The 26286-nt window shown below is 40.4% G+C and overlaps 2 protein-coding genes across 2 annotated transcripts; both read right to left on the bottom strand.

Moving 5' to 3' along the window:
* Positions 1-1467: 1467 nt before the first annotated feature.
* LOC106899623 (solute carrier family 2, facilitated glucose transporter member 11-like) lies at positions 1468-12627 on the bottom strand. Its single transcript, XM_014961506.1, has 12 exons — positions 12544-12627; positions 10885-10983; positions 10184-10344; positions 9438-9562; positions 8523-8652; positions 8232-8380; positions 7446-7633; positions 6285-6395; positions 6107-6208; positions 4739-4814; positions 3627-3754; positions 1468-3298 (listed from the first exon to the last, which is right to left on the bottom strand). Exons 1-12 carry the CDS (start codon positions 12565-12567, stop codon positions 3092-3094), a joined length of 1500 nt encoding a protein of 499 aa, XP_014816992.1. The 5' UTR covers positions 12568-12627; the 3' UTR covers positions 1468-3091.
* A 5336-nt stretch (positions 12628-17963) lies between these two features.
* Positions 17964-25838, bottom strand: LOC106899612 (solute carrier family 2, facilitated glucose transporter member 11-like). The gene is made up of 12 exons (XM_014961498.1): positions 25815-25838; positions 24784-24882; positions 23877-24037; positions 23161-23285; positions 22670-22799; positions 21909-22057; positions 21330-21517; positions 20788-20898; positions 20149-20250; positions 19157-19232; positions 18506-18633; positions 17964-18170 (listed from the first exon to the last, which is right to left on the bottom strand). Exons 1-12 carry the CDS (start codon positions 25836-25838, stop codon positions 17964-17966), a joined length of 1500 nt encoding a protein of 499 aa, XP_014816984.1.
* Positions 25839-26286: the final 448 nt, after the last annotated feature.

Below are 26286 nucleotides of genomic sequence, written 5' to 3'. Positions count from 1 at the left end.
ATATGCAAAGCTGTGCTAAACCTTCCTTAATACAGGCCAACCAGATCAGATTTTTTGTGTGTATCTAGCTGATAGCAGTTGACTGATCGAGTTTGTAAGTGTTTACATCTGCCTCAATTAGAGTCAGTATTTGAGACATATTTTACCTATCAGCTGGTGTCTTTGGAAGAAAATGAACATGTAGTGCTCCTGAAACTTCTGAATGACTGTCCTCTTTGTCTCTGTCACCTCCCATGTATATTTGAACCATACCTTTTTGCTGTTTCCTCCCTTGACCAGACAGTTACCAGAACACAGCTCTTGCTCCACTGAGCACAGGCGAAGATTGACCTGTGGTCCAAATAGCTGTTCCGCTTCGTTGTCACATGAATGTTCCACAGGGCATCCGCTTGCTTCCTGGGGAGGGTCTTATGGGAAGGCTTTCCTAATGACATCTAATGAATAACTGACATCGGAGAAGTGGTTCACTAGTGAGTCACTCCAGCAATGCTACATAATGCCACTCTGCTTATGTTTCCAGAGACTTCAGGTATTGTTGTAATGGAATGAGAGATGTTTTCAGAATGACTGGTTAGAAAAAGATAATTCTGTTTTGCAAAAAGTTGAGATTTCCTCTCTATATTGGTAGTTGTCTCCAAACAACTGTTAGGTTTTAATCATATATTTGTATATGGAACACTACAAAATTATTAAACTTTTCTGACTTTAAGGACAGTTCATATTTTGTAGATTATCTTTTAGTGGAAGTCTTAAGTGCCCTTCAATACTGGAGAGAGGAATAATGAAAAACCCAAATCAAGGAAGGGTACGCACACCATTAACTTATTTTCTTGTCATCTGTCCCTAAGGGAGATCCTGATGTTGGAAAAGAAACATTTGTGGAGGCCAGAAATTTTATTACAAGGCAAGCTGCCATTTTTATTATGTTTAACGTTTCCAATTAAAAATAAGCAGCAGTTAAGATGAACAATTTAATTCATAGTTTTAATAAACTTATTTAAATTGAAGTAAATATGCTAGTCAAACCAGTATCAGAGATAAACACACTTATTTTACTGTGCAATCTAGAGTTTGGATTTTCATTTGTATTGTGTGCTCCACTGTGAGCCTTAGCTTTGTTCCTGTTCTTCCTAATAGCATTGCTTTGCTACTAGGACTGTGTGAGCCTCTCATTAATAAAGGGAAACGTGCAGAATATTAGATACCTTCTAAAGAAAAGTCCATAAGTTTGCATATCTCAAAAAAAGTTTCTGGTGCAATTAATGCCTACGGTACTTTACAAGTAGATCAGGCTATCCTTTAAGGCTCACAAACTATTTTTACCTTTAACAATGTATGGCAGGAAGAGGAATTAGGAACTCGATATCAGAGTGCCTTGAAGATCATTCACAGTTTGAAAGCCTGCAGTATGTGAACTCAAGCAATGTGAACTCAATTTGAAAGCCTGCAGTATGTGAACTCAAGCACAGATGTTGATTATAGATCAGTGTAGAAAATTATATTGCATCCATTCCTCCAAGAGGGATCATTGGCTATGGTATACCACACTAAATCTGGAAGTTAGAAAACTTGCATATGATACATTTTAACACATTCTCTCTCTTTGTTTCCTTATCTTTATGCACACAACATACTTGTAAAAATTGGCAGAACTCCTATGAGAGACTGTAAGTTAAACCATAAATTGTTGTTGGAAATGCTTAGATGAAAGCCTTAGAAGTTCCTTACATCAGAATTACACTTCCCACTTTTACTGTAAATCCTACCTAGCTGTATGACTCTGACAAAGTATTCAAGGCATAAAATATTTACAGTCATTTCTAAAGCTGTCAATCAGTATCTACACTTGCAGTGAATAATAACTGAAGAGTCTGTACTGATTGCACATCCCTGAAATCTGAGTATATGTGATCACTTCTTAGTCATGATAAAGAAACACACCCCAGACAGGAGCCCTGCATGTATCCAAGAGCTGAGGATGTGACTGAGCTTTTGCTGACAGCCTGCTATACATACAGTAGGCTACTGTACAGATGTCTATAAGAGAAACTGTAAAGCAACAGCTGTTCTATTACAGCCAGGAGTTCCAGTCTGGGGCATTTCTTCTGGGGTAAGTTTGGTCCAGGTAGCTGAAAATCACCCAAAGGCAAGTAGTGGCTAAATTGCTATGGGATTCCCAGTCTATGAGACATCTGGGGGAACTCTGATCCTGGAAATTGAGCTACAGATTCAAGATGATGGCGGTGATGGGCAAGATAGCACAGAGCATCTAAAGTGACTCTAGGTGCTTGTGGTTTATGGCAACTGGTTTCCACCCACGTGTCCTTTAGCTGTATTGCCATTGAAAGGCACTATTCCTTGAGAAGAACTGTATAGCAACTTTTTCCCCATGCTTTTTCATTAACGAGTCTGAGCTTAGAATCAAATGGCTGATTTTTTTAGCAAAAAATTAAATTTAAGTCAAAGAAAGGATGGCTGCTGACATGGAAAACTTCAGTCCAAAAGGGCTGAAGTCTGTCAAACTAGATATAACACAAGGACAACATGGCATTGTGCATGGGAACCTGGCAAGGTTTGATAATTCAGTTGAGTCTAGAGAAACAAAGAATTACTCTCCTATTCCACTAAATTTTTTCTTTAATCTGTTATGGATTGAACCCTAGCCAGAGATAGCAAGCCAAGAACTTTACTATTCCCATTTCGGGGTTGTAAAAACACTCTCAGAAATTAGAGAGAGAGAGGGAATCGCAGATCTTCCCTTTCTCTGTGGTCAGCAGAGTGTTTATAAATTCTACATGTAGTTTCAGTGTGTATTAGTTGCTCTGTTAAGAAGAGATTTACACATCAGCAAGTTGAGCTAAAATACTCATGATTCACACGAGTCTATCCTGTTAGTATCAGCCATCATCCTTTTTCTAAGCTGCCCAGAGTGGAGTGCTTGAGAAAGGTGCTGGTTTGGCAAAATGGGAACCTTGTAAGTGACAAATATGAAAGCTGATAGTGCATTTGAACCGACTTGCTAGTCAGAAAATGACAAATGTCTTTTTTTATTCCTCCCTTTTAAGAAAACCTGACTCCCCCTAACGGCTGGTCAAAGCCTGGTGCAGAAGGTGTGATCCTCTGTGACATGATGTGGAGTTGTCGGAATACGCTTCTTTTTAAAGTTTAGCTTATTGAATTCTTCTGTGATTTCCACGATGGATTTCCCTTTTGTTTCTGGAAGAAATAGGTGGATAATTATCCCTGAAGTGAAAAGTACCCCCATAAAGATGAGGAAGCAGAAGTGCTTGAGTCTTTCCTGCAGGGAAGAGCAAAATGAGAAAGTGAGCAAGAGCAGCATATCTTTTCTTTGGTCGCTTTCTTGGCACAGTTTTTGTATTTGAGTCCCAAAGGATTTTGAATTTGATAAGGAGTTCGTTGCATTTTGACCTTTAACAAATATTTTGGTCTGAATAAGTACCTTGGGCAAATCAGGGACCTTCAGTTGCAAAAGTGGACAGGGGAGAGCAGGTGCCAAGGCCACTCTAGACTAACAGGGCATAGTCATCTGCTGCTGCTCTTCTTCCTGCTCCCATGGCTGACTTGAGCTCAGCCCCCTGGGGAGTGTCCCAGGGACAGTCACTCACCACAATGAATGGGAAGGTTGTTCCGATCACAAAGACGCCCATCCAGTTCATAACTGCGCTGATCACAAAGGCGGGGGGTCTGCATGAGAGCTTGAAAATTTCAACCCTAATGGAAACTGTGGCACCAGCTGAAAGGAAATAAGAATAAGAATTATTACTTGTTGATGTGTTCGATTTGAACATTTGGACTGAGTGTTACTGTTACACAGTCAGTAAATAGAGGCTACTGTCATGGGCTGGCATTCAAAAGACTTGAGTATGTCACTCCTTTTTAGAAAAGAAAATGCTTGTGGCATCTTTTAATCTGCTAGACATCAGTTTATTAGAGTGGCAAACTATTCAAATACATTTATTGGGGAGATTGAATAATTAAGTAGTCAACGCTTGAGAAAGTCTGACATCTTCTCATGAAAGAAGCTGTGTAAGGACGGAATAGCAATTAATATTACTAACAAGAATTCCCAGCATGGTACTGCTGGATCACCAATGAAGGATCTTCCTGGATTCACTTTCTGGGCATTTCAGTTAGGTTTTGAAGTCAGAGGACTTTGACAGCTTTGAGTTAGGAAAATAGTTCAACCCTGCCATATGGGAAGGCAAATATTTTAAAAATTAATAGGCTTTAAAAAAAAATAATTAAAGAGGAACAAGTACTATATGCTAGGAAAAGAATTACTCAAAATTATGTCTTCTGAACTGCTATGTGGGATAAGTTGTAACATTACACAACACTGAATTTAAAAGAACTATTGTTTTTCTTTTTCTTTTTTTTTAGTATTAAAAAAATAATAATATCTTTTACCCATCTGCTTTTGCTCTATTTTCGCTGTATTTTTCCAGTGAGTGCTTTTTTTGCTGTGTTCCTTTCCTGTTGTTAGCAAAACCCAAACCTGATGGCATTCAAGTTTGTGGCCAATGATTGGACCCATGATGTCTAAATGACTACAAGATTAGGTAAAATGAATTTACTTATGCTAAATGTTATGCAATATTATGCAGTATTTTGCTATTTTGAATGAACAGATTAGGTAAAATGAATTTACTTATGCTAAATGTTATGCAATATTATGCAGTATTTTGCTAGTATTTTGCTATTTTGAATGAACGCTTACCTGGCCCAACTCCAAAAACAACTACAAACAAAATAATCAGACAAAGGCTGCAGTATGGCATCCAGAAATACCAGTCCTGGAGAAAAAAAAAAAAAAAAACAAACCCGAAAAACTGTAACAAACTTCTCGGTGAAATCTGTTAAACACAGTAGGTGAAAAATGCTGTTTGTTTTCTAACACTATCAACCCAAGAAAAAATATACAGTGTGTGGGAACTAGCAGAGAAATGTGAGTGCTTTTTCCTGTGGACAGAGCAGTGAGGTTTCTGTTAGGTGATTAGAGGAGCAGGTTTGCTAGCATAGAACAACTGTCAAGCTTAGAAGAATTCAATTAAAAGAAGTCTGAATAGTACTTTTCCACCCTATGTCCTCCTTTGTTCTTGACCCCTCAGTGCTTCCCCCATTACTTAGAGATATGGAAATGCCATATCATATCTTTCTTTACTTTTGTTAAGTGGTAGGTTCGATAACTGATACTGAAAAGAAACTTTCCTAGATCTTAGTCAAGAAGATACGAGACTTGATACTTTAGGGAAAAACATTTCTGTCTCCTGTGTTTGAGATCATTCATGAATGAAGCAAAACTGGAAGTTTGCTGCCACCTTGCTTCAAGGCTAATTTTACAGCAGTATCTGTAGAGCAGCTTTTGGATGAATACCAGTAACCCAGGAGACTTGCTTCTGAAGAAGCTACAGCAGTGACACAGTTTTATAGAAGTGAACTGGTCTACAGTCTGTGAACAGATACATGCACTCCCAATATCTTTTGCAGCAAAGTTAAATTTCAAATTAACTGATGGAAAGACTCTGGGTTTTTCTGGTTACTTGCTAAAAACTGCGTGAGTAAAAAGGGCCATTTTCTTAGGACTGTCTTCTGATTCATGTTGGCCACTGTTTGGTTCTTGCAGTCTGATGAAATCAGGAATTAGTGCTGGACTCCAAGTGTTTTATGTACTCCTTGCTGAGCTCATGGGATCATGTTGAAAGGAAGGCAGGAGTACAAGAGAGTACTTGCTGAGAGAGGGTTTACTCTTATGCATAGATAAACTTGATTTTTAGGATATTCCCCTCTAGCTGTCCCAGAGGGTAAGCTGTTAACACAGAAGTTATTTTGACACTTCTAAGCCTCACTTTCCTTTCTCAGTAGCATGGTCCTGCCTGTGAGCAGAGGTTAGAAATAGAATAGATAATGGAAAGAGGTCTGCTGTGAGCCCTCTAGCTGTCCCAGAGGGTAAGCTGTTAACACAGAAGTTATTTTGACACTTCTAAGCCTCACTTTCCTTTCTCAGTAGCATGGTCCTGCCTGTGAGCAGAGGTTAGAAATAGAATAGATAATGGAAAGAGGTCTGCCGTGAGAAGAGTTTCCTTACCTGTAGGGAGAGAGTAACAGTGATGCCAGCTAGCAGTGAACCCATTGTCAAATAGCCTCCTCTTATGAGCACTTTCCTGCCCAGTCGCTCAATGATGGAGCTCTGAAGGACAGAAATCACACTGGCACTAGTGCCAAAAGAACAAACTGTGACCCATTCCCATCATAATGTGACTTACACAAACTACAGCAGCTACAAGTTCAGAGAGCCCAACAGAGAGGGTCATGTAGGATATCATTCTTTCATCAAAGCCAGCTGCCTGGAGGACTTCAAAAGTATAAAAATAGATCTGGAAAAAACCCCATAAAACAGTAAGAGAAGAAAATAGCTGATTTCTTACCCATACCTGTGTGACACTGCCCTAGATAGGAGCTGCTAACCAAGGAACATGCCGCTCGGCTTTGGAGTGAGCTAGAATTCTACACTCTTTTTTTGTAGTATTCACTTTTTATCAGACAAAAACATTGTAAAATGTAATTAATTAATTAATTTTATAAAAGATAAAATGCTGAGATAAAAGGACTTCCAGCTGCTGCAATGTAATTAAGTTTACAGAGTCTGGATTTAGGTGCTTTCAGAAACATCCAGGTATTTTGTCACTTCTAGAGACTGTCCAGAAGCATTATTGTAGGATATATTCTTTTTTCTCAAGAAAGAAGAGCATGTATTATGGAGCCGTGAGGGGGTAAAATAAGCATCTTTTCTTTTCAAGTATCTCTTCTACTGTTGGGAGGTGTGCTGAGATGATAAAGATTCCAGTTTAAGCTCTGTTAGACTCAGCTGTGTATTTTCTTTGCAGATGTTGCTTCACCGTGATGTTAGAAGAATCATGCAAGCAATTGCAAAGCTGTGGCTTCAAAAAAATCGCAGAAAAGTGCTGCTGTGAGGAAGAGGAGGAGAACTGCAGAAGCTGCCAGAACGGTGAGCATGCTTGTTGATTAGCTTTAAAGGTAGAGTGAGCACACTGCCATCCCGACATCTTAGGATGCTAAGAGCCAGGGGACAAATAGCAGCAATAACATAAAACTGCATTGCCAATATAGGGTAGGCTCATTTGTAAAAGCGGGTTCTGGGGCCTTATGACAGCTTCCAAAAATGGCTGCTAAATAAGCCTAACTACTGAGGAAGGTGACACCAGCAAGGACCAAGAGCTGGGCAAAGGAATGTCACATGAAGAGCCCGGCCAAGCTTTGCAGACTGCTGCTGCTGCCCTGTAGCAGGGCTGCAAGTTGTGGCCTGAGAAGTCTGAGAAAAATGGAGGGAACTCCTGGGAGCAATGATGTCTCCTTTAAGGTTGTCAATAAGTGTTTTGAGTCTTTAAGGGGGAAATACACTCAACTGCATTGATGCCACATAGCTGAACTGTGGCGGTCAGAATAACTATCATGTACAGCTGCCAACGGAAAGCTGGTTCTTTCATTAGCTCCAGGACACTCAAGATCTTGGTGTTTTTCATTGTTGCCTTCTCTTTCATGATGTCATCAATCTCTGCTTGGTGATGGCCTTCACCCCAAAGCTGCCTTATGGCTGTGAAGGAGAAGGAGAGTGAGACCTGCCATGTTAATCCATCTCTTGTTTGTTGCCTAAGGAGCTTGTTGAGTAGGTGATGCAAGTGCTTAGCAGCACAGCATGCATGGGCTGTGGCTGTGGTGTGAGGCAGAGATATTCTAAAGTGTGTTCCAGAGCCCTAGTCCCCTCCTGCACAGAGGGACCTGTTCTGTTACAGAAGCCCAGTGGGGTGCACAGTGAGTCCCTCCCTGCCCATGGGTTCACTTTTCTCCCTTCCTCCTTCTCTCAGGGTATCAGCAGGGTACACAGCCAACAACCAGAGCTGAGGGGTGCCTTATGGAACCCTGCAGTGCAAACAGCCATTTATCATTTATCATCAGACTGACTGCACAAGTGGTGTCAGCTGAATGCAAAAGGTTTTGTAATTCAGAACTGTAAAGAGAAGTAGTTTCATGTTTGATGTGGGGACTACAACAAAAATATACTTAGTAGGTATTCACAGAGTCATCTTAGAAATGAGCAAGGAAAAACTTTGTCCTGCTTATTTTTTTTTCCATAAAAAGAAAGCAAACATCACAAGTCAAGTGAGGAACAGGAACCTGGAGCCCTCAGTTACCTTTTTTGCAGCCCTCCTGGTCTCCTTTATGCATGAGGAGATATGGTGGAGACTCGGGGAAGAAGGGCAGAGTGACCAGCTGGACCAGTGCTGGAAGTCCACAGGAGGCCATCAGCATGGGCCAGAGGGACTGGCTGCCCAGCAGCTCCCTGGCGGGGATAGAATGTGTGTGTAGAATAAAAGTTTACTGCATTGGTTTTGAGGAGAGAAAAGAATGGATGGAAAAGCAGAGGAAGAAGCAAAAGGTAGAGAGACAGAAATTAATTGGGTGGGAAATCAATTGTATTATACCTTTGTCCTGAAATTTGCCCTACGGCTTTTCCCAGTGACCAAAAGAAAGAGGAAGTAGAGTTTGCAAATCCACGTAGCTTCCTAGGGGAAATTTCCCCAACGTATTGATGATGTAGAGGAACACAAAGACCTTGGGGTGAGGAGAGAATTATGTTAGAGAAGAAAGAAGTTATTGATAAGCAACTGGAAATAAAATTGCATGTAAATAATTAAGCATTACAAAATATAGCTGCCTCATGCACCAAACTGTTGCTCATACCTCAAATCACGGATGAGATTTTTCAGGACTGGATTTTCTAACCCTTTCTACAAAAGTGTTTGATTCCTGTCCTCTGTGCACAGGTCTTAAGAAATGTACAGTTTTCCCTTTGGGGTGTAGGTGTAGCCTCAACATAGTATCTCTTGTGTGTCTTAGCCTGTTTTAAAGGACACGGAGTATGTAAGTGCTGAATAATTAGCTCTGTAGAAGTATTTAGTTTGCTTGTAGTTAACCCAGATCATCTCAGCCTTTTCTGACACAATGCTATAGAATAGCTGTATGGTAGATCCATAGCAGATTAAAATATACTGTGCTATAATCAATGTTGATTTGTCCACGATTTGGGGGGAGACACAAGCATTTCTTTTCCACTGTCCAGCAATTATTTTGATGACTTCAGGAAGAGCTGATGTTTCCAGGTATTAATGCAGTACAGGCAGGCTGAAAACTAGCGTGGGAATAAGAGTTTTTTACTGTTATGATGGTCACAGCCCCTTTTATCTGTTTTGAAAGCAACATGTTCAGCTCCTGGTTTTATGTGATATCAAAGCAATGGAGATATGCAATCTCTTTAACAAAAATAAGATCTTTGCATGAAGCAAATAGTGACATAAAATTTTGGGAGAGCCTGCTGATCCCTGGGAGAAATCACTTACCTGCACTTACTCCACACATGAAGCGTCCAATTAGAATCATCTCAAAGGACCGGGCTATTTTACTGCATCCCATGATGGATGCTGCCACTATCATAAGCAGATTGTTGCACAAGAGACATTTCTTTCTGTAAGTGTAAGAAAGTAAAAAGAATTTTTGTAAATCAGAAGGGAGATGGCACTTAAGCTCCTGGCATGTAGGATGTTTTGGGTGAAATTGTCTTGCTGGTTTTGTGAAATTATACATATGTGGTCCAGGAGAAAATAAACCCTTCCACACTATTGGCACTGGGTACTCTGGACTCGTGCTGTGCCTTGGCACATGGCTAGACCTGGCAGTTGGGGAAAGCTTCTGGGTTTTGAAGTGGAGAAAAGTCTTAAAGCATTTCTGCACTTGAAAATCCATTATGACACACATTAATGGAACACTTAGGAGCATGTCAATGCTGCTGTATTTTGAGTAGCACCTCCAAGAAACCCATTCTCTCTTCAGCTAGGGACCTCCCTTTCCTCCTTGCCAAGACTAACCCAACCTGAGTAACTGTGTCTGGTGTGACAGGCTGGCAGCACAGTTGATTACCCCAAGCCACAGATCAAGGGCAAGAAGCAGCAAAGTCTGTTGACAGCACTGCTAAGCTGGCTATATTACAGCCATGATTAAGCTTAAAAGTCCGTCTCGCTTTCTAAACCTCAATTGGCATTTCCTTAAGCTAAAATTCAATTGACAAATTGACTTTAAACATACTTACTTGCCATACTTGACAGTTAGGTATCTACTTCCTGAAGAACCCAAGAGACCTCCTATACCAAAGATGGACACAGTGATAGACCACAGGAACAAGAGGTTATCCTGATGGATGGGGTAGCCATAGCGCTCTAGCCATGTTTCATTAATGAAAGCCTTAACATGCTGAAATAGAAAAAAGAATTTTCATTAACAATAACTGTGACTCCAGTGCATGTATTTTATTATATTTAGAACATAGTTTTGTGGCTTCAGCTGAAGTTGCTATTTCATACAGATTCTAAAAGTGTGCATTAGCTAATAGACAGTGTAATAGACTATGGTGGTTCATTTTGCCATTAGAAGTTCATTCTTTGGTGTTTTGTCCTTGAAATCTGAGAAAATGAGGCACAGACTTGTAGTGAAGAATAGTGTCAAATGAGATCACTGAAGTAGGCACATGTGCTGTACATTTATAGGCCACCCCTGTCAGTGTGCGCCTTCTGAGGAATGGTTCTATAAACAACAACTTACAGGTCTCTCTTTTCTTCTGTTTTCAACACTTTGACACATTCTGCTTTACATGATAGCCTAGTAATGGGAAAGAATTGTGGGAGGAGGCTACTGTGATTAAGGCCTTGCTGACTGCCAGAGAGGAGCATCCTCATGCATGGATTTAGATTAAGTGCCACTGTTATTCAGTGTGCCATGTGCATCTTTGCCTACCTGAGACATGTAGGTGATTGTAGAAATTTGAAAGCCAATTTGGAATGTTCCACCAATCCCCAGGACAGTGACCATTCGAAAGAGCCCCTGGTACTGTACCTGCAGAGGTAAAACAAAATCTTTTTAAGCTTGTAGCCACACCAGGCTGTTCTTTGAATGTGTCTTTCACTCTCCAGAAGCATCTCAGTTGTTCAAGGGATTTGCAATTAGGCATATTCCCTCTTCTTGCCCTGGTGTGAAGTGTACATCCTCCTGGGACTTCCCTACAAACAACTCAAAGAAATGCAACCTTATTACCTTTCTCTTCCCTCCTTGATAATTAGTCAATAGAGTAGCAAGCTGAAGATGATTCCATACTCCAGAGCTAATACATGGGAGAGTGGTTTTGGGGAGGGAGGTCTTATTTTTCTGTCCGCTATCGGGACAGCAGACAGGCTATCTGCAGCTCAGACCTGTGCCCACAGTAGTGACCAGGTCCTCTGTGTCCAGACCTTTCCCATCTTGTCTGACACAGAAGCTCGCTGCCCTTCAGGCCCTTGAATAGTGGGAAGAGATCCCTCAACTCAAGCTGTGTGGCAAAGCCTCCTGAAATTGCCCGCAACAGCTAAAATTTTAAAAAAGGAGTCTGAAATGGGCAAAAAAAAAAAAGAGACTCATATGCTTTTAGCATGTTTTTCCACTCTGGCTTCTGTCTGGGTGTGGCAACCCTTGGAAATCCATGGTTTTTTTACATAGATGGAGAGGAGCGAACAACAAGGCAAAGTCTTAGGACAGAATTTCCCTTCTGCCCTGATTCTGCTCAAACTGCACTGTAGGAGAACAGTGTCTTTTCTAGCTCTTCTTACCATCATCAGTTTTGAACTCTTGCCCCTCCTGCCTGTCTCGAGCAGCAGGTCATCTTAACCTCTTGGGAGCTTTGAGAACAGGCATCCCACTTCGATTTTTTTCTAGTTCGTTACAGATTCAAAAATAGACAACCAGCACAGCACTTAGGTTTACACGACAGCAGCCTTTGCAGCAAGAATTAGTGAATTCTGTGAGAATCAGCGAGTGCTGTGAATGAATGAAAACCTGCCAGCCTTTCAGAGGTGCTCTGCCATATTCCTCTTTCCTGGACAAGAGGTTAAGGGTGACCAGCAGGAGCTGGAGCTCTTTCTCAAAGAGACATTGTCCTAATTGGAAGTGCCTCACTGATGTAGGAGGCTTCAAGACTGAGCCATAGCCAGGAAATAAATGCTGCAGGCTCCCACAAACATCCCTATCAAGATGCCACAGCTGCCAACATCCAGTCCTGTTCCCTGCCTTTCAAAACCTCTGCCTGTCTTATCTTGCATTAAATAATTTGTGATATATCTATCAAAACTTTTTTTTCAGCAGGTAAGCAAAGCAAATTATGCTTGAGAGTAAGCAAATATTTTCCAGTAAATGAAAACATTTAAGAAACATTAACATATTGATAAAAATATGACAGAGATAGATGGCAGAGCGAATGAAATGCAAACATCTGTAATATCTCAAAACGGTGGGCAGAACCACTTCTGAAACGCTTTTAGTAAATAGGATCCTTGTTGTTTTTACTGAGATACTGATTTTGTTTTCTTTGAAACACTAGCAGCATACAAAAATGTCACAGATGTAAATACCCCAGCAAATACTTACCAGGTCTGATAGGAAGCCGGTCATCTCTGGCTACAGGCTGGTTGTCCAGTGTGTGGTGTGTCTTTGTCATCACAGGCGTCTGTGTCTCTGTCTCCTGCCTGCTGGTATGGCAGTGGGCATTTGGCTTCAGTGACCAGAGTTAAATTTTTACTACTTTGTCTTCATTCACTTATATTTACTTCGACTGGCCAAAGTTAACACTGCTGGATTAAATATTTCAGGAAATAATTGCAACTAGTCCAGTACACAGGGGGAAAGTTTTAAAGCAGAGGAAATTTGCACCTTGGGGTACTGAGGGCTTTGGAAAGGGAAAGGAGAGCAGTTCAGGCAAAAAAAAATATATAAACAGGAACAGTAAAATACTTCTATGATGCAGACTGAGGAGTATCTCTGCTGTAATCTGCACAAAGCAAAAAGCAGCTGATACAATGTTTAGATACTGTTATTTATCAATAAGTGTGTGGTCTTCAGTTTCATTGGTATAGTAAATATTATTTATTAGATGAAAAACAGACAAATTATGAAGCACGCAGCCCTTCACTGGGCTTGAAGTAGAAGTAGCAAATTTCAAAGTCTAACTGCTGTTCTGGCTTTATCTATCTGTTAGACTGGACAGAGGAAGGTTATTTCTTGTCTGATGGTTATGCAGATGTTTGTTGACCAGATATGGTAAAAAGGCAGTGAGAGATATTGTGCCTTGGCTTTTGGAATAGAGCATCTGGTCCTGAAGGCACCACTTGAAACAACCAGTACCTGTAAGACCACTTGCTCATTAAAGTAACCAAAGTAGGTAAATATTCCCTAATGAGTTGGGATGGGACAACTGGGATCTTAATCTCTCAGGTTTCAGACACAGAACAAATCCAAAATCAGTGTTGCAGCCATTGAAAAGTCGCTTTGGCTTCCAGAGGCTCCTCTCTTGTGAGATGAAGCCTGAACTGTACCTCTACGTGGCTTCTGCTAGAGACAGCACTTAGAAGAAAGAGGTTTGCCTGGGGCTCTCATGTCATTGCTGCTTTCAAAGACTTCTGCTTACTCTTACTCATGCCAAGGGACTTTCCTCCACCCACAAGGCTTGAGGTGGGGGCAGATGGGGCAATGGGGTTGTACTGAAGCCCCGAGTAAAAGCCTGAGCTCACCCTCAAGACTTGTACTTTCAGTTCATAAAACACAGAATTATTTACAGAGGAGTTTACTGCAAATGTTGTGAGTCTAAAGAAATGAGAAAAAATGCATGTTAATAATAAAACCTTGGTTACTTGTGTAATTCCAACTATTGCCTATATAACTGCATAGCAAGTGTTATTTATTCTGGCATGCAATAGCATTTAGAATGATTTGGCATTTTTTGTAGGTATTTTCTTTTGACTACCAACAATTGTAACATTTTGATTGGACAAAAATGCAATTTGCATAGCTATTGACTATTTACGGTTTTAAAATGTTAATGTTTCCATTTTATTACATAATTTATCTCAAACTGTCTCAAAGTGTTCATAGGACTATCTCATAAGGATTATTGAAAGTAATTACTGAGGATCTCAAAGAGCATCAAATTCCACCAACTGACAGTGAAATTTCTCTGGGGAAATTTAGGGGGCTTTCTGGTGATTCTGAACTGCACACGAATGTATAGCATGGTATCATTTCACCTTATCAGCAATTTTATGAGGATTTTATCCTAGGAGTTTACCTCTTGTTTTTTGTCAGGTCAATGGAATTGACCATTTCTGTTAAAAATGTTGCCATCTGCAGTTTAATTTCACACTCAGAGAAACTCAGTGGTTTCTTCCAGGTTTGATTTGAGACTTTGTGTTTGTTATAATCCAAAACTGAAAATGAAATTCTGAATAGCAAAATCACAGAGACTAGAACAAAGAAGACATTTAGCCAGAAAACATTTCCTAAGTGAAATCTCTAAGTTTAGCATAGCACATGTTCTATGATGACTTATTGATTATTGACTGCTCTCTGGTTTTTAAGGTGATATGAGAGTGAGAAGATTCCATTTGTGTCTATGCAGGAATATTTATATCTTTCCCAATAATGGAAAATAAATAATATGCCTTTGTTTTGTTTTGCAATCTGCAAGCATCAAGGTCCTTTATGACCTTACTTAATACATGGTCATTCTGCTGACCAGTCAGAAGCTGGTGTAGGTAATATGTTTCTCAAGAAAGTATTTCCTGTAAATAAAGAAATGAGGTCTTTTCCTAAAATGTAAAGCACCAAATTCTTCAGTTATTTCAATAACCAAGTTTCCCTTTGTCTCTGGAAGGAAGAGGTAGGTGAAGAGCATCAGCCTGAGCTGATGAGAATCCCAGTAAAGGTGAGGAAGTAGGAGCTATTGATACAGCTATTGATACAGCTATTCTATCCCAGACAGGGCCCAGAAAAGAGATAAGAATATGGGATGAGAGGGCTCAAGCAGGCAGTAGCTCCAAGAGGCTGTGCTTTGCCTTCCAGCCAGTTTTATTAGCTCTCCTGACAACAGCAACAGCTACTGAAGCCATAATATTTACAGAACGTACCCTCCTTTGAACAAAAGCATAACCCAGACACTATAACACAGGTGATGCCACTGCTTGTGTTCAGTTCTGTTGGATGCCAGCTGCAGCCTTGTAACAGAGATTTTGACCATGGTGCATGGGCCTGTACTGAAATAATTAAGGCTGGATGGCCCCGAAGGAAGAGGTAGGTGAAGAGCATCAGCCTGAGCTGATGAGAATCCCAGTAAAGGTGAGGAAGTAGGAGCTATTGATACAGCTATTGATACAGCTATTCTATCCCAGACAGGGCCCAGAAAAGAGATAAGAATATGGGATGAGAGGGCTCTAGCAGGCAGTAGCTCGAAGAGGCTGTGCTTTGCCTTCCAGCCAGTTTTATTAGCTCTCCTGACAACAGCAACAGCTACTGAAGCCATAATATTTACAGAACGTACCCTCCTTTGAACAAAAGCATAACCCAGACACTGTAACACAGGTGATGCCACTGCTTGTGTTCAGTTCTGTTGGATGCCAGCTGCAGCCTTGTAACAGAGATTTTGACCATGGTGCATGGGCCTGTACTGAAATAATTAAGGCTGGATGGCCCCTAAATTTCCAACTTTTTCTTGAGGTGTCAGTCGTAGCAATGACACTGAAGCAGTAGTACAAAGATGAGAAATCTAAGAGAAAAATGCCTAGCTTACTTGTTTTATCTCTCCTTTTGAGTGAAAGATGGGCAGGATAAGTAGCCAAAATAATTTGAGATGTTGCTTGCAGAAGTATGAGAAAAAGGCCTTGTCATAGGGTTAAAACAACACGCAAACCTTAATATTGGCGGGTTAATCATATACTATCTGGTTTATCAGTAACAGCAAGAGGTACAGCAATAGTAAGCATTTGGGAGAACAGGCCTCCTGAGGTTTGGCACATTGGATTTGTGAAGCCTGGGAGGATGAACGCTTGAAATGGGAAGATTCCTTAAGCCATGAAGTAGTCAAGGTGCCCAAGAAGACTACCCATGGAGGTCTGACTTCTTGCAGGATACAGGGGAGTTAAATCTGAATGAGCCTGGCTGGACTTCATAAGTGAGGAACAGAGGGATCCAAGACTGATGCTTTTAAACCTGGAGGAACAGTCCTTCTGGAATGCTGTGCTTCTGCTGACAGTGGTTCCTGCCAAATGAAAAGCAAAGACAAAGGGACGCTGACCCCAACATGACAACAGATAATTCTGTACGTGCAGAAGGCTTTGGACTTCTGAAAAGAGATATGAAAAAAGGAAGAGGAGAGTAAAATCCAAGAAGGAATTGACAAGTGAAAGTAGAAGCTACCACAGCAGAATACACCATTGATCTGACACCATGCCAATAGTGAACACTAATCCTACCTTATATTTTTCCATGTCTCTCTCTCTAGTCAGCTACTCCACGGCCTTAATATCTGTTCAGCACAGTTCAGAAGTTCTGTCACTTGCAATTGCACCATGTTGTGAAATCTGTGCAAACTGGTAGAAGAACAGCATGGGAGAAAATAAATGTTATATTTGTGTTCCCTTTGGTCTCACACTGTTCTTATTTTCAAACAGGAAGCTCAGGCGTGAGAAATACCCCTTTACAACATTGTTAGGGAAGCTGCAAATTGTATAGAAGCACTGCCGCAGAGGGGATAGTGGAAGAAGGCACAGTGGCAAAAAAAAGCATAAGCTTTCATCCTCTATACTGGCAGCACCTTGCTAGTCTTTTTGGAATCAGTGAGGTATGGGGGCACAGGAGCTGTTGCGGGCAAGTTAACATACGCAAGCCAGTCTGTCCTCTAGCATTATTGCAGAATAAATGTCCACAATTCAAAACTTTTCTTCTTAATTAACATTGTGCATTTGTATAGCAGCAGTACATGGGTGCTGTGGAGCACAGCGGTGGAAAATTGTAGTATTCTGTGCTGATGTGCACTAGTAGATTGCAATGTGTCCTAGGCCAGTACACAGCTAGTAGACAGATTTGCTATCACAGTTTCTGCTTTTCTTTTTTGGAGCAGTTAATTATTTCTAAAGTGGACTGAATTTTCAAAGTGTCTGCTCTCTCAGTCCTCTCTCAAAGTGTCTTACTCCCTGTCTCACTGCAGGGCTCTGGTCCTCTAGCTCTCAGCACTGCCACTATGTTTGTTAACCCTTGTGCCATCCATGAGGTACTGAGAAAAAGAGAGCATTGCTTACACTACAAATACTTGCTCCAGATTTTGCTACAACAGTTATGCATGGAGGGTGCAGTCAATTTGCCCCAAAAGATGCACGTGAGAGATCTTCTGTACCAATTGCCCGGGGATTGGGGCTAATACCTGACAGTCATTACAGAGACAACCAGGATATGCAATCAGACAATGAGTTACTTGATGTCAGCTCAAGAAAAGAGAACAAAATTGAGTTCTCTTTGTTATTCTACCAGCTATTCATTCATGTGCAGTGTTCATGATCAATGGTCCTTTCAGTGTGATATCGTCAAGATATTACATGAAAATTGTTTACAAGAACTGTGTTTATGTTTCTTCCTCTCTTCATCCTGCTCTTAATCCTGAGCAGAGCTTTCTTACAAAGTAAGAAACATACGAGAAATCCCACTTCTTTAAAACGATAACAAAGGAGAAAGACTTGAAATAAAATTGCTGTGTTATGCCTGAAAATGTTTTCCATGTGTCAGTCCTGAGAAGTGCCTGTACTTAATGAAGTTTTCTGGCTACAGAGCTGTTCTAGAAAGAAGACATTGTCTGTTACTGTGCTAAGCAGAGATTAATATGATAGGAATGTTTGGATTAACGACAAGCTGTCTGTGGATAACTTATTGGATTACATTTTACTGGGAAAAGTCTGTGTTAAGGTTTAGCTTTCAGTTCGAGTTTGAGACTGGGCTTTTTGTCTGTGGAAGTTGCTTATGGTGGCCTATCAGAGCTTGGTGCAGAATGTCTTTTCTTCAGTACCATCCTTCTCCACAGTCTGATGACGTTTCTTCTTAAATTGACGTGTTTTGAATTCTTCTGTGATTTCAGAGGTTGATTTCCCTTTCGTTTCTGGGAGGAACAGGTAGATGAGAACCGCGGAAATGACCAGGACAGCAATAAAGATGAGGAAGCAAAAAGGACCAAGAAGCATCTGGAGATAAAAATAGAATAAGATGAGTGATTTCACTGACAGCACTTGTCCCTATAGGTTCTTAAAAAACATTGATTTGTCCCTGTGAAATGAGGAATAAGTCGATTTACAGAAGCAATATTTATTTATCCTTTCAATTTATACTTGAGGCAGCAGAGGATGTCTGAAGTCTAGAGAAATGTTTTACATAAATGGCCTCCATATGCCAGTAGCAATAAGGGATTCACAGCTTTGATCATCCACAAGGAATTTCATCCTACCCCCTGTCCAGACCAGCCTAGAAAAACAGTTTAAATTGATGGAGTCAAAGAGAAGATTTGAATCAAATTACATACGACAGCAAAGGGGAAAATCATTCCAGTGAAAGTGAGGCCTAGCCAAATGACGATTCCACCAATTACAAAAGCAGAGGACCTTGTTGAGAGGGTGAAGATTTCATTCATGACAGATGAGACAGCTCCAGCTGAAGAAAAACCATAAAAAAGCAGTAAAAGCATTGTTGTAGTTAACCATATTCCTCAAAGTGAGTGAACTAATGTCACTGGTCAAACACAGCCCCAGTAAATCAAGCTACTGTGAGATCATATAAATTTGGGCAGCACAGACATCTCTATCTGAATTCCCCTACAGACTTCCCTTGCAGTCCATCTCCCCTCTTTCCATTTAAAACCATTGCCCCTCGTCCTATCACTACATTCCCTGATGAAGAGTCTCTCCCCATCTCTCCTGTAGGCCCCCCTTAAGGTACTGGAAGGCCAGGCACCCTATTCATCAGGGTCTGAATTGGTTCAAGTAATTTGTTAAAGAAATTGTTTCTTGGGTCGTGAATCCATCAAAAATCAGAGCTTCTTCAATTTCAGTCCAAACTAAGTTGTTGATTTTTGAAGATATATTCACACAGTCTGGTTCTGTTTCCATACATCCATGGCCTGTGCCTATCCTTGTGGCCCAAGTTTACCTGTTGTTGGTTTTATTGTTGTACCCACCTGGTCCTATTCCATAGGCAATGAGGAATAAAAAGATGAGAATAACACTGCAGTAACGCGTCCAGAGGAACTGATCCTAGACAAAGGCAGAAGGAGGGAAGAGAATGAAATTTAATGTTAGAGACGTAGCGCAGCTGATCAGTACATACAGAAGAAGCAATATTTATGAAGAGCCCCCAACTCTGGGATCTGTAGTAAATGCTCACTAGAACTACTTATCTCTCTGTACTGAATACAGTGAAGGCCAAAAGTTGCCTGCAGTATCATAGCTACAGAGGTGAGCTAAACCACACCTTGGTCTAAAAAAAACCAAATAACAAATCCAAGCTAATTATAGCACAGGGAAAATTGTTACTGATTTAACCTAATTATCTTATTGAATTAGACATCTTGAGAGAAATGTTTAAATCTCTTGTGAATTACAAGATATCCTGTGAACCAGAAAGAAGCTGAAAGTTTATGGGCTGGTTTGCACCGCAGTGCAATGCAGAACACTGGCACTACTGAAGCCCTGACACTGGGTTCCTCACTGCTTTCCACCATCCCGACTGGCAGTAGCTGGAGAGCTGCACTATGTAGCTGGATCACTTGTATTAAGGGTGGAAATTGGTGGTTGTTGGGCAGGTAAGAACACACTGCTTCTGCTGCAGGAGGCATGGGACAGCAAATGGGAAAGGTGACAGCAGGGATGCTCATCTGGGGATTCAAAGGACAGCAAAATAAGACAGATGAGGCTTTTGGAGAGCTCAGGCGGTCAGAGAGCTGGAGGAAATGGCTTTACAACTTGTTTTTCACTGACTGTTTGAAAACCTGATTTAAAAAGAACTGCAAGGCAAGACACACAAAAAAAAAAGCCTTGCAGAGGGGCTATGAGTTTGTGTTCAGAAGACATTCTGACCTACTATTTTGGACAAGAAAGCTAAGGTTGACTATCTGCTGTCCTGCACACAGAATTCTGATGCAGGTCCACCCCCAGAGCAACATTAGCTTACGTTCAGTAGAAGGCTTGTTTCAAGCAACACCAGTATCAGTGCCATCAGCAAGTAACCACCCCACAGGAGTATCCGGCGTCCAAAACGATCGATAATGGAGCTCTGAAGAGTAGAAAAAAATTGCTTATCACTGGAAGCGTGGCAAAATCCTGCTGTCAGCTGTCCAACAAATTAAGTTCTTTTTCCTTTAGAGAACACAAATCTTATTGGTACCAAGTCTGGTATTTTATTGAGTTCCTTCTAGCATCTCTAATGCTATGAATTACCACTGCTGCCCAGCATTGCAGCTACTTTTTCATGAATACTGTAATAAATGAAAGCATGCTGTGATTCCATTTGAATATATATTTATACACAAATATATGGAAACAAGTATACATATTAATGTTTGAATGACATTTAATTTGTATCTGTATAAGAGAGGAATTTTTATAAGAAATTATGGAGAATGAAGATGGGAAGAAAGCTGTAAGAGGTGGGACAAAATTTGGAGGAGATGGTAACCACCACTTTACAGATTTATGCAGTGCCATAGAAAAATTCTTTAGTTCACAAAGAAAAGATTCATCTTCTTTAAGGAATAATAGACTCAACTCATATGTACTTTAACTCTTACAGCCCCAGGAAGATCTGACTTACACAGAAGATGATAGAGATGAGCTCAGAGATTGCAACTCCTAGAGATACGTATGGGATTATGCTTTCCTGCAGGTTGGCTGTCTGAAAAATTTCTGAGGTGTAGAAGGTGATCTGGGAAACAAGAAACATTTTTAAAATTAAACATAGTCAATAGATGTCATTTGTGCTTATTCAGCATTGCCTTGAACTAGATAGTAGTCTGCTACTGCGGAAGTCAAAGAAAGTAGAGATGGAAGTCTGTATCTCTGGGCTGTAGCAAGACTTAGGGTATTTCTCTTACAGAGTCTTTGGTAATACCACTAGGGGAATGAATGCAGCAGTGCCCTTGCAGTAACTTCTGCTGAGGTGAATCTTTTGTATTCCCACCCCAGAAGTTCCCTTAAAGGTCAGAAGAATACTAGTGATAGTATTGCAGAGCTTCACCGGCATGGAGCTTTGTGGGAGGAGGAATAATGTAGATGCAAAGAAAAGTGACAAGTTGGAACTGTGATGCTTCAGTTACTTCATAGTAGATCTACGCATGGAAATAGGGTATACTCAACTGCACCCAGGCCACAGAACTGTAGACTCAGTAAAAGAAGGAGCATGGTACCCAGCTGCGGATATACGGATGGTTCTTTCAGCACCTCTAGGACATTCATGATCTTGGTGCCTTTTGTTACAGCCTTTTCCTTCATCATGTCATCAAACTCTGTGTGATAATTCCCTTCTCCCCAGAGTTGCTTCATGGCTACAGAAGAGACAAAACAAAGCATACTCCTTCCTCTCTTCCACTCAGTTCTGTGTTTTCAGCTTTTAATGACGTTTGCAACATTTTCAGTTCAGTCCATGCTTTGATTCATCAGTCACTGAGCAAAGAACTAGAATGTGGCTTAATGGACTACACTGAGATTGCCCTGGAAAATGGCTTTCAACTTGCTCTAGTATTTAGGGGTAGATCTTAAATGATGATTCCTTTTAGTCTGGAGTAACTCAATGCTATGATCTTTGATTACATGATTACTAAATCTGTAATCATGTAATTATCAAGAAACCTGTATTTGGCTAATAGAAAAGCTGATTCTCTGCATTAGCTTCAGTTTCCCAAGAGTTACAGTTCAACAAATTAAGTTTTATTTTACCTTTCAAACAACCAGCCTTGTCTCCTTTTTGCAGCAAGAGATAGGGAGGGGACTCAGGAAAGAATGGCAAAAAGAGCAGTTGAATCAATGCCACCAACCCAGAGAAGGACAATAGCACATTCCACATGTCTTCAGTTCCTAAGAGATCTCTATGAAAGCACATACAGTGTGTTTATAGTTCAGCACAGTTACAGTATATAACTAGTTTGGTATTTTCTAGATCCTAGGATAGCTAAATAGACACAATATACATACAGACCTTGAAAAGATTAATTGAAATAGAAGATGTTTAGGCTAGGGAAAGGAAAGCAGACTAATGCTCTAGTTCTACTGCAAGATTTTTCTTAACATTTGAATATTTCCTAAAGATCAGAGGAGTTTGAATATTCCCACAACAGCTCTCTGAACCAATACTGCAATTCTGCATGAGGTTATCAAGAAATTAGCAGAGATTTCAGATCTCAAAAATTTACCAAGAGTGTTTACATACAATCTTTTCGTATTAACTTCAGCAGAGAGACTGCATCTCCAGAGATGAATTCATCCTCTCTTAAGAGAAGGGCCTTTCTCTCCCCAGTGAATGACAAGGGAGCCGCAGGGACTGGTATGGAGTGGATGCTTCCTTTCTGACAGCTGTAGTTAAGCAAAGTAAAACCCCACCCTCAGTGTATGTCTGCTTCCAGGATTGGGAGGACACCACTTTCCTGCCATACAGAAGAAAAATAAACAGAAAATAGGATGAGAAGGAGTAGTACAAGTACCGTAATCCAAGAACTCTTGCTACAGCTTTTCCTAGTGCAAGAAACACAGAGGTGGTCACATTTACAAATCCACGCAACTTCTTAGGTGAGATCTCTCCAGCATACTGAACATGGGCATTCATATTTATTCCTAAAGCAAAGAAGACAGGAGAGAGCTAAAGGCATAGAAAGCAAGAGATAAGGTCCCCTTTCATTTCACCTTCAGCTAAAGGTAGCTCTCTCCTCTCTCTTCTGAACTGTTTGCTATCTATTCTCCACAATACTAGGCTGAAAATATACCTTTTACTTTAAGTAATATGTTTAGCTAATCCATCAGATCTCTCGTTCTCTCAACAAGACCTCTTGAAGGTGAAGGACAGCTCATCTTACCTTTTCCCAACCCGTTTCTTGTTTGACTGGGGTTACTGTGCATGCCCGGGTACTCCCAGCAGGAAAATTCCTGTATCCACCCCAAAGAAGTCACATTAACATGAAGTAGTGGGGAGTCCTACCAGCAGCGATGCCCTCGAGGAAGCGCCCAATCAGTATCATCTCAAAGGATTTGGCTCTCCTACTGAAGCCAGTGTGCAGCGTGGCTACTAGTAGGACCACGTCGTTGAACAGCACACATTTCTTCCTGAAACAGCAAACGGCACGTAGGTACCATCCAAGTTTTACTTTTTTTGTCTTTGACTAATGTCTCCCTGATCTCTAGATTCACAGACCAAGCCATGACCATGTTTAAATCTGTTGCTTCTAGGACAGCCACATCTGATTATGAAAAGGCACAATGTCTTCTCAGGGATTTCTGCATATCTTTGCTGAAACTCTGATTACTCTTACAGAAGAATGAACCTACACAAAAGCCTGTGATCAATTAAATAAAATTCTAAATAGAAAAAAAAAATACCCTTTACCTACAGAGAATATATACCCTTCTGCACTACTGCAGTGCTGTTGGGCTCCCTAGGGTATTATTGCACAATAAAGAAATTTCAGAGATTTATTTTTTACTAAAATTTCAGCAAAACCCCAGGAATCACATGGCACTAAAAACTGTGAAAAGGGAATAAGAAATCATTTAATATTCTTGTCTCTCTAATGTACCTAGGTGTAGTTATACATGCTGAATCGAGTTAATTTCTGACATCCTTTATATTAGGTGAGTAATATTGAATTCTTCCCTTGTTGCAGCCCTGGTTAGCGAGCTGTTGGGAAACATACTTACTTTCCATATTTTGCAGTTAGGTACCCACTACACAGACACCCTGTCATTCCACCTACACAGTACACAGACACGATGAAGGACCACAATAATGTGAGTGTCTCCTGATGCAGCACAGAACCGTATCGCTCCATCCAAGTTTCGTTGATAAACTTCTTAATGTACTGGGATGGAAAAAGAGATTTTCATTCCACTCAGACACTAATTACAATAGTTCTTCGTTATGTTTACAATTAAAATTTAGATTAATAGTTATTACTAAAAGCATTGCTATGGGGCTCATTTGCAAATTAGAGCTGATATTTCCTCTCATACAGCCTAATAGTGTAAGACAATATTTCAAAATTAATTATACTTTTTAGTCTGTTGAATCCTGTTTCTCCTACACAAAATTATTGTCCCCTTTAATCGAATCTTGTGAAATGCAAATGTTCTTTAGTGCGAGTGGAGGATAGAAAAAGGGCTCAACTGAAGGTTGAGGCTCCATCAGCTAGTTTTAAACCTTTTTCTCCATGGCATAATCTTTAAGGAGCATGCTTCAAGATGTTGTTTCTACACATTGTTAATTCTTCGTTTTAGAAATGTTAGAGAGGTTTTATAAAAGAAAAAATAATAGTTTAAGGAGCCACTGAAACTTCCACTCTCCCTCCATTCAGCTATAGACCACAGCAGGAATAGTGTTGCTTTTCCAGCTTTTTCAGCCTTTCTGATATTCTGTGGGAACTTGTATTTGGAGCAAAGCTCCTAACACTCACGTCAGCTCCTTTGAGAGTGGACAGTATGGGACTGGAAAGAACTGGGAATAAACTCACATAGCAACACCTAACAGATTTTTAGAGCATCTTCAAAGTGTAAGGCCTAATCCCATGAAAAGCAGTTACAGATGTGATTTTATGAAGGCTTTGCTTACCGGAGAAGTATAATTGATCACAGACATTTGAAAACCAGATAGGTGGGTTCCACCAATTCCTAGCACTATGATCATTAGCCATAACTTCCGGTATTGAACCTGCCAAAGATCATGAAACATATAAGTTCCTGATACCAGCATTGCTTTCAGACCATGAGCTGATTTATGAGATCTTATATCTTCCCATTTCTATGATTAAGAAACTTTTAAAATGCAAACATCAATTTTGAATTTTTCAATAATCAAGCAAAATTGCTGGGAAATTGTTAAGATGCACATTCCTATATATTCTTCTCCTGGTTATTAGAGCCTGAAAAAGATGCTGTGTTTAATTCTGTTAGTTCTGCTAGCCACAGAAATAATTAAAAAAAATCATAAAGTGTTGTTTAGATAGTTTTGTTTGGTTTTGTACTAGTAAGAACCCACAGCTTTCTTTAATCCCTTTTTTCCTTCAACTTTGCCTCCCAAGAGACATTGTTCACCAGTTTCCAGAGATTATTCAAGTGTCCTTAAAACTTATTTTGTTTATAGTTCACTTTTATTATCCCCATAAGTCTGCATCTTTAGACCCCCTGCTTGAATCACTCCTATTTGAAATGCTGTGTTTCCAAGAAATATACTGGATTTTAGAGCACTCTTCACAAGCACACATGTCCTCAGCCAAAGGTCAGGTCACACTCTAAACAGATGAGGATCCTCAAATATCCTTGAGACTGCAGGGCAGTAGAATGGGAGGGTTTTTGCTGTTTCGTCTTTTTCATTGCTACTGTTTACCTCTCTCAAAATGCCTATTCTTTCCTGGTTTCCCAGGTCCTCTTTTAAACCTCTAATTCTTTTGTATTTCTAATATATTTTCTGGAGATGCCATGTAGTCAGTCTTATTGCTGAATCCATGTTCAATATGTCCCAAATATATGCCCTGTTGCTCGTTTTTGTTACAAAAAAGGCTGTTTGATTCCTTTTGCCCTAATCTGTAAAGATCATGCAGCTGTTAGTGACTAGGGCTAGAAGACAAGAAGTTGGATACTCACCAGGTCTGAGAGGAAACCAGCCATTTCCCCTTGAAAACCTGCCTGCTCTGAGAGCCCCTGTCAAGTCAAGTCTGTCAGATAAGAGATATGTTTTCTATGCCTAGATTATAAGGAGTTTGGATCATAGCGCAGAAGTTAAATTCTAACTATGTCGTTTTTACTGAATTGTGTCCTCCTGCAACACTGGCCAGGGACTCTTCTTGCTGGTTTAATTATTCTAAGACCCAGATATGCCAAGCCAATTTCAACATTGGTAAATGTTTATCATTCTTGTATCGGGAGTGCCCCCCCTTATTCACAGTGCTAAAACAACTGCGTGTTCCTGTTGGGGGGGGTGTCAGACGGTGCTACCATCTTTCCTGCAGGAGAGCAGAGTCCCTATTTACTTCTCTGACAAGCAGCTTAGGTAGAGTGTTTTCCTCCTCTCCAGTCCACTAGAGACATAAGCCACTTTGTAGCGTAGCTGAGCTCT

The sequence above is a fragment of the Calidris pugnax genome, unplaced genomic scaffold (genome assembly GCF_001431845.1).
Source record: "Calidris pugnax isolate Ruff unplaced genomic scaffold, ASM143184v1 scaffold32, whole genome shotgun sequence".
NCBI lineage: Eukaryota > Metazoa > Chordata > Aves > Charadriiformes > Scolopacidae > Calidris > Calidris pugnax.
This window is presented reverse-complemented; position numbering and strand designations above follow the sequence as displayed.